The sequence below is a fragment of the Strongylocentrotus purpuratus genome, unplaced genomic scaffold (genome assembly GCF_000002235.5).
Source record: "Strongylocentrotus purpuratus isolate Spur 01 unplaced genomic scaffold, Spur_5.0 spur5_scaffold_14, whole genome shotgun sequence".
NCBI lineage: Eukaryota > Metazoa > Echinodermata > Echinoidea > Camarodonta > Strongylocentrotidae > Strongylocentrotus > Strongylocentrotus purpuratus.
The window spans coordinates 14,288,400-14,301,177 of record NW_022145599.1 but is presented as its reverse complement, the minus strand read 5'-3'; the positions used below and the strand labels follow the sequence as shown (position 1 = coordinate 14,301,177).

At 39.6% G+C, this 12,778-nt stretch overlaps 1 protein-coding gene across 1 annotated transcript; it reads right to left on the bottom strand.

Moving 5' to 3' along the window:
* Positions 1 to 1,459: 1,459 nt before the first annotated feature.
* LOC580529 (DAP3-binding cell death enhancer 1) lies at positions 1,460 to 10,857 on the bottom strand. Its single transcript, XM_030984264.1, has 9 exons — positions 10,682 to 10,857; positions 9,797 to 9,932; positions 8,981 to 9,116; positions 8,040 to 8,306; positions 7,213 to 7,593; positions 6,514 to 6,669; positions 5,671 to 5,763; positions 4,898 to 5,057; positions 1,460 to 2,773 (listed from the first exon to the last, which is right to left on the bottom strand). The coding sequence occupies exons 1-9, from the start codon at positions 10,710 to 10,712 to the stop codon at positions 1,947 to 1,949; spliced, it is 2,187 nt and encodes a 728-aa protein (XP_030840124.1). The 5' UTR covers positions 10,713 to 10,857; the 3' UTR covers positions 1,460 to 1,946.
* Positions 10,858 to 12,778: the final 1,921 nt, after the last annotated feature.

The following is a 12,778-nucleotide window of genomic DNA, read 5'->3' as shown; positions in this document are numbered from 1 at the left end:
TAAACGTATGTAACTTCTTCAAAAATACATTGAGTTTAATACCTTAGATGAAATTTGCATACAGTACTGGTACACCATTACATAATGTCTAGTTGTCTGCATATACCGGTATGTTTTTTTCTGAATGAATACACATAAAAACAAATAATCTTTATAGTACAAGAGTACTGTACAAGACACAATAAAATCAAGAGAAAATAAACTAAAAGTATAAGCACTGTGGTAATATACCATACATATTTATAACAAGTAAATTGTAATTTTTGTGCATTGATAAAATGTTGGAAGGCCGAAGAGTTCTGTAAATATTACAAATATAAGTGGAGTTTATACCATGTACCGTAGCTGAAAGTTGTTATCGAAGAAGAGAGAGAGAGATAATGCTTCAGTAAAAGCCTGAGGAAAAACCTGGTGACCAGTAACATGGTAGCACAGCTATTTATTACAATAACAAAATGAAATTAAAACTAGATGGAACTTCGACTGCGCGCAGTCGAAAATGATGCCTCCGTCATAGAGCAATTTTACAAACCAAAACAGAAGAAATTTTTCAAATTCAAGTTCAATTGTAATCCATTAAGAGGTTCTCAGAATATCGTGATTACAAGCAATTTCTCATATACATATATGACCCTTTGATCTTTGACCTGATGACCCTAAAATCTACTCAGTTCATTGGCTCTGCAAGATGTCCTGAGTTAAATAGTAATCCATCTGTCAGTTCTAATGAGAATGCGTTCACAAGTTATTTTTGGATACATAATGAGCCCATGACCTTTGACCTCATGACCCATGAATCTACTCAGTTCATTGGCTCTGCAAGATACATACATGATCGAAATTTGGCAGGAATCCATCAATCTGTTCTAATGAGAATGCGATCACAAGCTATTTTTGCATACATAATGAGCCCTGTGACCTTTGACCTTTGACCTCGTGACCCCAAAATCTATTCAGTTCATCGGCTCTGCAAGATACATACATGACCAAAGTTTGGCAGGAATCCATCGATCGGTTCTTGAGATAATGCGATCACGAGCTCTTTTTACATACCTAATGAGCCCTGTGACCTGTGACCTTTGACCTTGTGACCCCAAAATCTAATCAGTTCATAGGCTCTGCAAGATACATACAAGACCAAAGTTTGGCAGGAATCCATCAATCGGTTCTTCAGATAACGCGATCACGAGCTGTTTTTGCATACATAATGAGCCCTGTGACCTTTGACCTTTGACCTCGTGACCCCAAAATCTACTCAGTTCATCGGCTCTGCAAGTAACATACATGACCAAAGTTTGGCAGGAATCCATCAATCGGTTCTTCAGATAACGCGATCACGAGAACGGGACGTACGGACGGACGGACGGACGTACGGACGTACGGACGTACGGACGGACGGACGGACGGACAACCCGAAAACATAATGCCTCCGGCTACTTCGTAACGGAGGCATAAAAATAACAAGAATAACAACAACCAAGCAACCACATAGAGAAGTCTCAGGATTCAGCATGCCGATCCCTAGAGATAAATAAACTGAATTTGGAGCATGTAATGTACATTAATTCAAATATACTTTCTGCTAGGTGGGACACGCTAATCTACATGTATACACCAAAAACTCTGCTAACATTCTTTCTCAGATTCATTGATTAGGAGAGTTTGGCCAACAGAGTTTGAGTTGGGCACAATATATGGCATTTACTGCTTTGTTGGTCAAACAGAATATACACCATATTGTGACCAAATGAACCCAAGCTGGCCTAAATTTTGTGTATAGATATGGCTCTGATTCTGTAAAAAGTCCCAATCATTCCGCCTGGGAGTCAGACATCAAATAAGGACTTTTTTGCTAAATGTTTGCAAATGGTGTAAGACTGCACTGGTATCTCCATGATGACATTGTTCGTGGACCCTACATAATGTCATTCAGTCATTGACTGCAACTAGACAAAAGCTGTAGCCCTCTTGAATGACACCAGTCTCTGTTGACCAATGGCGTTGATGGGTTCACACCAGTCTACATTGTCCTCTTCGTCTAGACCTCCAAGCTGGAAGACCACTTTCCCCGATCTGCTAGGACGAGGATCCTGACCCCCGGAAACATCAACGGTCAATCCCAAAGGATCTATTGTCCATTCTCCATCAGACTGACCATCTTGACCTCTGACCTTCCATCCCTGGTGCAGGGTGGGAAAACTCAGAAGGGACAAACTGTGCAGGATGGAATGCACATCTCCACTACCATCCACTATCGATGTACTCTTCTTACTGGTGAGTTCGGGTGCGCTGAACGATACATGTATACTACCACTGGTGTGAGGCAGGACATCTCTCCAGTCTAAACACATCGGTGCCCCTGCATCGAAACACACCGACATGTCTGAGTCTATACTACTGCTTGAGGACGAAGAGAGTAGAGTTTCACCTACTCCAGCAGTCTCAGAGCCTGACTCTGAGCTTGTTGCCCATGATGTCAGCGACATTGGTGCTCCTGCATCGAAACACACTGATATTTCTGAGTCTATACTACTGCTTGAGGATGAATTGAGTAGAGTTTCACCAACTCCTGCGCTCTCAGAGCCTGACTCTGAGTTCGTTGCCCATGACGACAGCGAGTCTGAGCTCAGAGTTGAGTTTGATCTGAGTCTGGATCTGTTGAGCTCACTTTCTTCTGAGTCCATCTCAAGAAGTTTCTCTGTAGCCTTCTCATAACCCAATGAGCTGGCCCTGATAAACAGCTCCTTGGCATGGGATGGATTTTCTGGCAAACCTATTAATAAAGATAAAATGGATAAAATATCTGAAAATCTTGAGGACCATATCGATTCTGAATTACTACAATAATTTAAAAGACTGAAATCACTTAAAGATTAAAATCTTGAATTTGCATGTTGAGCAACACTAATTCAGTAAAATTGCCAAACAAAACACAGATTGGAAATGGGGAATATGATATAACGTTGGAGATCAGTTAAAAAGCATTCATGAAGTTTGCTTTTTTCCTCTGTTGCTAAAAAGAGGGGATGAAACATCAGATTTTAGAGTAGAAATCTTAAACATGAGTGCCCAGGGGTCTTGTTAACTATTTTTGAAGGAGGTAATTTGAATTTTATAGGAGGTACCATCACTGCGAGGGAGCGAAGCGACCGAGGGGGGAGGGTGTGGGAGGGGGGTTTCCCCCCTCCCATGGTAGGGACCTTTTGGGATTTTCCACTTGAAATCGTGCAATCTGGTGCATACCTAAGAAGAAAATTTGTAGTTATCTTTCCTACCTTGTATTACACATATATTGTAATAAACACACATATTGTTCATGTTTAATATTACATGAACAATCATAACTCATAAGAAAAGTTATTAAGTTGATAATTATTTATCACTTTGTACCATTACTTTGTAATTTTTAATTAAACTGAGATGATGCACCATACTCAATCTTTCTACATCATGATTTGTTGAATACATGTACAGTATTTAAATAATGGGCAGCAGAGGCTAGATTTTGATTTTTTTTTTTTACTTGTGACTTTTATTTGGCTCCCCATTAGTTAGTTTTGAATATTCGCAGAGCGCGAGCCTGCATATATCATGCGAGCTAGCTGCGGGGGTCCGCCGGGGACGGCCGTGGCCGGCCTAAACTCAGCCGAGTTCAAAACTCTGTTGCCGATTTGCGCATCTCAGAATCTAAAGTACGTTGTCTCTAGACATTGCACGCACGTGTATAGGCCCCGGTTTCCGTGATCTTCAAATATCAAATCGGCAACGGATAGTTTGGTTACAGCGAGCTAGCTTCAGTTTTGTTATGATCAGTGTGTATATATTTTGTGCAGTGCATCGTCTTCTCGCGTGCACATCGGGATCGCAATGGGGTAGGGACGGGCGGGCTTGGCCGCCGCGCTGTGGGGGGAGAACTGCGATGTAACGTTAGATAGATAGGTCTAGGTAAGTACAGACGACGTCGCGTTCATGATCATCCCGGCCCCCCCCCCCCACTCAGTGTTATTTAGAGTACGCATATGCTCGTACCCTCTTTTTGAAAGCACCCCCTATCTGAGGACTGCCATCATTTCCGAACCCCCCTTTCGCGGGCTTTTCGCGGGCTTTTCCTGCCTTGGAGACCCCCTAAATCAGGAAAAATACTCAATGTACCCCCCTAAATTTGGAATAATTTCTCAGGAGTCCAAAGAGATGAGAGAAAAAAAGAAAAATACCCCCTTTTTAAAGAAATCTCCGGGTAAAAAGTCAAATACACCCCTTTTTTTTACAATTCTCGGGCCGGACTTTGTCGCACGAAAAGTACCCCTTTACCGGACATTTTGGCAACACGCATGCGGTCATTCCGACCTCTGAGTGGGGGGGGGGGGGGGGTGGCCGGGGTGATCGTAAGGGATTTCGTCGACTGCGGCCGTGTATGTGCGGCACTAATTATATCTTGGACGAAATTAAGGAAATTTTGGATTAGCATTGATTTAGATCTACTTTCTGTGATTTTTGCAAGGTTTATTATAGGAATTATAGCCGGTAAGAAACGAGTGAATAGGCGGCAAGTTTTACAGGTTACCGGCTTTAAACGACAGCCCTGAGTGCCTCTCAGTTTAAAAGCTTCAATCCTCCATCATGTAGCCCCTCACATTGAATCAAAAGCCATGACACCTCTGGGCCCCGTCTTATAAAGAGTTGCGATTGATTTGAAACAATCGCAAATCCCCTTGTCAATCGCAGGTTTGTAGCCTCCTATCTCTGATGTACAAAGTTGCGATTGATATCAATCACAAATGAGCTGTGATTGATAACAACTGTTTATAAGAAGGGGCCAAGTCTCTCATCTTCAATCATAATATTCCTTGTTTACAATCCTACCACCCCCAAAAGCACATCCTAACATAATTCTTACCTCCTAGACCTTGTTCATGGAAGAGAGCCAGCGAATAGAGTGAAGGGGCGTGGTCTTTGCTAGCTGCAGAGTGGTAGAGACTCGACGCCCTCGCTTGGTTGGTATCTACACCCCATCCATACTCGTAGCAAAGTCCTAGATGGTACTGAGCTTCAGGATCCTGCAATGTCAGGATGAATAAAGAGATGTTAGAGAAAGGGATTGCAACATTCACACAGGGTCATATTTAAAAAGAAACAAGTATTTTGAATAGTACGGATGAAGACTGGAGAGGTTATGTTTTCATTCAGCATACATTGGCAATGGCTTTTATGATGCAACAGGTTAATGTGGACTGTCCAATTACCACTCACACACTGTAATTAACTACCAAGTTTCAAGTACAGCGGTCTAGCACTTCAAAATTCAACCATCTGACAATAAATTAAATAGATCAATATTTACATACTCTTCAGTCATTTGTTGTTGCGTCTTTACATTATCAATATAGGTAGGATTGTGACGTGTGGTTTATGACCATTGAACTCTAAATCTTATCAATTTATCTTTGAGAGCTCATATCCTTGAGATTCACATATTTGAAAGACCTTAAATGACCCTTATATTTTGCCCAAAATGAAACCTTTCACAAATACACACAAACATATCCTACAGGGATTTTCATTGATTCTCAAAATATCAAAAGTTTCTGAAGTTTTCAGCACAGATAGAGGGCTGGGGTCTCCATAATTTGAAATAGGTAACACATTTAGAGACAACTGCTTTCTTGTTACCTTCTGCTGTGCAGCTGCCTGTAGATAAGTCACTGCCTTCTCAGGATCAGGTTCTTCACTAGTCATGTAGTACATTCCAAGGTAACTCTGAGCCTGGATATCAAAATAAACAAAAACACAATGGTTGACTCTTTTCAACTTACACCATACATTACAAGTTAATTGCACCTAGAATGGTTTAAGTAAACAAACAATGCCAAAATCATTGCACTTTGATATTGACATTGAATGTGTACTGATGGAAAGATTCCCAGTTTGTTTCCAACTATATCCATACATTGACCCCTTGAAACTGTCTTGTTTTGTATCTGCTGCCAAAAGTGTTCTTAATTTTCAGGTTTTTGTTTGTCATTGGTCACTTGAAAGCAGGTACATTAACCTTTTAACCCATATAATCCATCAACACCACCAAACAGACTGATTACTAACAGATTCTTGGCCAATCAAACTTAAAGTAATGACATTCGTCATAATCGGTCTAATGTCGGTCTTGCCAGTGTGATTCACAAGCTGAAATGTGAAGTGTATTACAATTTACACCATCTCAACAAAAACTGCCACGGTTTATTTCTGCATATCTACAAGGCTTAAGGGTGCATATTGATGACCAAGATCTTCTTAAGATGGCGTATATTGTATTAATACACTTACATTTGCTATAGACACAAAGCTAGGTGAATGTGTGCAGGACACATAAATAAACTGTGGCTTTTTTTCTCTGTGTGTAGTGGTTTACTGCATCATATCTGAACTATCTGAACGAGCCTTCATGCATTTCTACTGTAATCTGTATGTTTGTCATACACTCTGATATGAAATACAATCATGGTAGATTTCTCTTACCTGGACCACGTCCCCTTCAGCTGCCTGTGTGATGAGAGTCAGGGCGGTCTGTTCACACGGCTCCACGTTACCTCTCCCATCCAGGTGGTATGTGCCTAGCTTGTACTGGGCTTGTGAATGACCCTGCTGGGCAGCGAGGTCGAAAAACACAGCAGCCTGACAAAAACACAGAAGAATACATATGTATCAAACAAAACCACCATGGCAGGGATAACATGAACAACGATATCAGTTAGCTATCTCTCAGGATACAAATTTACATCACATAAAATATCCACAGCTCAGCAATATTTTGCCAGGCAGGCTGGCGCCAAAATGTTTTGTAATATGAGATTATAGCGCAACCTAAACACGCTTCTTTGCAAATGATCATTCCAAAATCCACTGTTTGATTACAGAAAGAAAGAAATATTTTGCTTGCAGGTGAGGGCTGGGACTACTTCAGTTAAGATTTCAGTTAGGATTTCAGTGCAACTGGGACACTCTGCCATGTTCAACTATTCCTTTGACCATAACTGGCCCACCAACTAAAATACTGATGGCTCCACAGGTAAACCCCAAAATATCCCCACTATCAGTCTGTCCCCAACTGCTGTATCACCTTAGACACAACTCTGATTGCATCTCCTCATCTGATGATCATCATTAAGTCAAATACCTGATCCTAAATAAAAACATCCTGTGAAATTTGCCACCTACCTGGGTATCATCTTGAAGAACTCCTGTCCCAAGCTCATAGCACATGCCAAGGTTGTACTGCCCTTTGCTGTAGCCCGATTCACTGGCTATCCTGAAATGATGGACAGCTTTCTCTTCCTCTCCCTCCGACATCAGGTGACCTCCGATGATGTTGTTGACCCGACCCCAGCACTGCCGGGTGACCTGGTCAAAGGGCGATTCAGATTCTTTGCTCGATGAAGGTGGGATGTCGGTTGGGATGGAAGATGGAGAGATGGAAGGATCATTTGTGGAGTGGCTGAATGAAGAAAGGTAGGAGGATGAGGAGATGGAGGAGGAGGAGGATGGTGATGACTTCTCCTGACTCGTCTTGAACAATCCACCTGCCTGACCATCAGAGGGCTGCAGAAAGGAAGATTACTTAAGATTAGAACATTAAGTCTAATAATATTATTGAAGATTCAATCTGTTCATACATAGACATACCTTGCTTCAGAACAAAAGTGAAAGGGAATGAACTAAATTTTCATGTCTAAAATCTGGGTGTTGTAATGATAAAAATAATTTCATTTACACAACACAATATATTCACTATAGAGACTCACTCACTCACTATAATCTACAATACAAATTACTTCATGGATAAATCAACAAAAGTTTGAAAAAAGCTTGACATATTTTTATAAAATATCTTTTCAATTTTATGATTTGCACAATAATAATTAAATCAACTGAATGTATATCACAAAGATTTAAAATATATAATATTGTACTAGATAAAAGAGCTTTAGATAATGCAATTTTGATAATACAGGTCGTGAGATGAAACCTGTACAGACTATACCAACCTTGTAATCCCAATACTGGCTTTCATTCGACAGGTGCGAGAAACTCTCATCAGACGCAGATCGAGTGCTTTCTTCCCTTCTCTTCTCGCTCGTCTCTTCCTCTGGGAGGATACTCCTCCTGTGCGATACATGGCTGGACGAGTACGGACACGGCAGGACGTGAGCGATAGAGGACAGCAGACTCTCGTGTATCGTCCTACGATTATCACCAGGTGTACCAGTGGAGAAGAAGCGGCCAAGCTGCAGGCCCAGAACAATGATGGAGCCCTGCACAAATCAATTGACAAATAGAACATGCAGTAAATATTAGGAAGAGAGAATGGATATTTTCCCTCTGTAGTAAATTGGGTGTTTTAAGTAATTTTGACCATTTTATTCAAAAACGAGAATGAGCATTCTCAAGTCTAGTTTTGCTATGCTTCCTTTAAAATTATTTCACTCTTTCCATCTTAACCAAGTCATGGTCTCTTATTGATAGCTTACTCATGAAATCTAGTACCGAAACATGTTTTTTTCTTCTTTGTCATAATTCAACACTTTTCATAACAAGGAATAGAATTTTCATTCTCATAAGCCTTCAGCACAGATTTTCTTGGACTTGATGTCTTTTCTATATTGACTATTGTTCAAGTTATATTTTTTTTGATTGGTGGTATGTGCCCAGCCCTTGAGGGTATGCAATAGTTACTATTGTAGTAGAAACAGCATGCATCGCATTTTTATACATTTGTGAACTGGTAAAAAGGGACTCACTGGACACCATATGAGTGAAAACATAACAGGGGACGCCAAAGAAAAAGATGGAGAGATGAGCTACAGCAGTACTGCGTAAAGGTTGATTGGTACCAACAAGCACTAAACAGAGACATTTGGAGACATCATGCTGAGGCCTTCATCCTGCAGTGGATCAACAATGGCTGAAAAAGTAAAAAGGAACCTACCCATCCGAGAGCTTCTGAGGCATAGCTAGACCTTCGGAAGGAGTCCCATTCTATCCGCTGCTTGAAGCTCCTCTTCCATTCTTCATCAGAGCTCCCCTGGTGTCCAACCTTCTCAAGGCGGCTGCTTGTGTGAAGGCTAGATGGAAAGGATAATAATAATAATAATAATAATAACATTTCTTGTTTACCCTGGGCAGCCTCATCAGTATTCATACTGTTCTCCCTGAGGGCCCTGCAATCATATCATTACTCGGGCTTAAACCAAGCTACCAGGAAAAATTTCTCAAGCATTAAATGAATTTCTACCATAAATGATAAGACAATAACAACATATCAATTGTTTCTTTACTTTACCTTCATGATGTTGATAATAGTACAAGTAGCAAAAAGGATATTTAATAATTAGACTAAATAGTTTTTACTACATGTTGTGTGTCCATATATGCTGTGTTGACAATTAAGATTTTTCCCTGGATCAATTCCAGTTTCATCATAATTTATCAAAAGATAATTTATCAATAAAAATTATGAGAGAATGGCTGCCCTAAATTCTCACACTACTACATCAAATGCCAATTTGTTTTTGTTCAAGTTAGCATAGGGATATAATACATGGCAGATGGCAGAAAATATCATTATTTTTACATGCATGTAGCCTGTGTTACCTACAGGTGTCAGAACATATTGGGAGAGTCCAGAGAAACCTTTTTATATTAGTAAGTAAAATGAATCAAAAGCCTTATTTCTTGGAGAATTTATATATTTTTCTTCAAAACTGCCAAATTTAAATTTACAAATTTGTTATCTGTAATGTACCTTGCATCTAGGTCATGACTTGGATAAGAGACCACGATGATGTTATCCTGATACTTCCTGCGTTGAGATTCAGCCACAGGCTGCCCTCTATTGGCCCAGTAGACTCCACTATGCCCATGGTGAGACTTGAACAATCCTGAGTGATGAAAAAACACATAACAAAATCAAACTTGTGTGAACTTTATTTTCTATAATGAGCTCTCAAACAAATCTTTGGAGAAATTAATAATAACACACAAGGAAATTGAAGGAATCATTTTTAACTTTGCCTCAATCACCAAGTCTAAACCCCACTTGAATAAAATATTAACAACTCCATGCTAAACTTAAAGTTAAATTAGGTCTAAGCCTGTAAAAGGTTAACACAGTCTGAACACCTCAATTATTATACCTAAATTTCTTACTTAAATGGCCTAACTTGGGCAAGTAATTTATCAATCTAACTTCTGAGAAGATTTATTCAACAATATTTAGACTTATTTATTTAAATCTTAAGTGTAAATGGTAAGTTTGTTTACAAAATTACACTCATCAAATCAATTATCATGCAAGCTCATCTACAATACAAATACCAATTCACATTGACAATTAAATATACATTTATTTTATTGCAATTGCAACTGCTATCTGATGAATACATCATACAAGCACCTTTGTTCTCATTAATGTTGACATTTACAGTTAAATTTTGAGAAACTTGATATCAATTGCAAGGGTACATTTCAACAAACAGAAACACACGCCCACATCGCATCACACAGCGCAAGATCACACATCATATACCGTATCATTCGACACGACACATCACCGCACCGCATCCGCACCGGCCCGGTACCTGTAATTTGTATGTAAACAATTATGTATGTCTTACGCTTTGTAACTTACTTTGTGGTAGATTCTGAAGAACCCTGAACATGTCTTATGCTTGCTCCTTTTCATCTAAGTTGGAAAATATGGGATAGGATGTGAAAATACCACCATTTTTCGTGTATTTCGTCGCAGAATCCTCCGACGTTGTCGCCACATCAGAAACACGAAGTGTGATGATCACGTGATAAGAAGTTCCCAAAGTGGAGGCTGACGTAATCCCCGGAAGTAAACAAAGACTAGACAAGTAGTACAAGTGCAATCTACCCGCTTTGTGCTATGAAAAGAATTCGATGTAGAATAAAATATCACAATATTGAATCAAGATTAAGAGGGCACTACATCGTAGGAAGGAAGTATAAACATGGAGAGCACTGTAGAGAACCTACAGGCTCCATAAAATATCTATAAGTGGTCAATTATGTTTGATTACATTTGTAACTCGATATGAGAGATCATTTTCAAGATCATGATTGTGATCTGAATCCATTTTGTTGACATAAATCTTGCGATTTGAGAGCAAAATTGAAATATTTAGTATAATATCTTAATGTTTTGTAAGTTAGAGAATCGTTAAAATCAGAAAGACTAGCTTCCAGAATCTGAATAATGTAAGACATTCTTAGATTCTTTATTTCTAGTTCAGGAAGAAAAAATGCACTTGATAATCACCAATTACCCTTCTTTATCCCAAAGTTTACCCAAACACGGACATAAAAACGGTTTATCACATCATCTGCGGGCACACTCCCTACTGTCTTTGAAACAAAATCTCTGGCTGTCTGTCTCCATCTCTCTCCAATTTTCTTCATCCCACTTCCCATTTCTCTCAACTCAACCTCTTCACCACCCCCCCCCCTCTCTCTCTCTCTCTCTCTCTCTCTATCTCCCTCCCACCCCTCTCTCTCTTGCTCTCTCCCTCCCATCTTTCTCTCTCTCTCGCTATATCCCATCCACCCTCTCTCTCTCTCCCTCCCTCCCACCCCTCTCTCTCTCCCACCCTCTATCTCTTGCTGTCTTCCTCCCACCCCCTCTCTCTCTCTTTCCCTCTCCCTCCCTTTTCCCCTCTCTCCTAGTCTCTCACATCTCTTTTCATTGAGACTTCTCTTTCTATCATCCTCCCCTCCTCAGTCCTCACAATAATTGTTGCATGTCATCATTCCCACTCTTGCTTCTCTCCAGACTTCTTTACCCCAAAACTACATATCTTCACGCTCCTCACTCTCTCTACTGATAACCATAATGCACTTCTCAGAAAATGAAACCATGTACCTTTTCTTCTTCTTTTTTATTCCAACAGTTTTTCATATTTTTTTAAATATTCACATTATGTACAAACTATATACTCATTATCATACAAAATATTTGGCCAATTTACTTACAGAAAAAAACACCGGCAAAAACACAACACCAGCAAAAACAAACAACTGATAAACAAACACCAACGTCTGCATAGCAAATAAGCAGTAACATGAATGCAAGGATTACCACACTCTAGTTCAAAATTGGAATCATAATCTATGTTTGAACACCTACAGAACACCTGAATAAAGTGATTATATGCTGCAATTGAAACGGTGGTATCTATGCTATTCCTGTGGGAAAAATTGATCCATAATAATTTCACCTGTTAGAGGAGAGGGGAATTAACTACATATATTTGTTTAGGATATACAATCAACTTATAACAAACTCACGATTTGAACAGGGAGAATGTATGGATAAAAGGTTGCATGCATGGATGCCTTATGGGTAAGGTAGATGGAATGAACCTACTGGTAAAATCACATATGAAGACACAAGACAGAGGCTAGCTCATAAAAAACTGTCATATTTCAAGTGACTGATTCTTACCACATTGACATTGGGTTGTAAAATAGAAAACAGTGATACAGTCAAACCTGTTTTTTTGTTTCCCTTGAAAATGGTTTCTCATTGAAACATGTACTACAGGAACCTGTACATAAGACTACATGCCAATAAAGATCACTTTTCTTGTCTCCCTGGGTGGTCTCTATAGACAGGTTTCACTGTATCTTAACATCCTGAAGCCATCTTACTGCCAATATGCATTTGGCACAAGAAACTATTCTTCAAAAACCACCATTCTTGGAA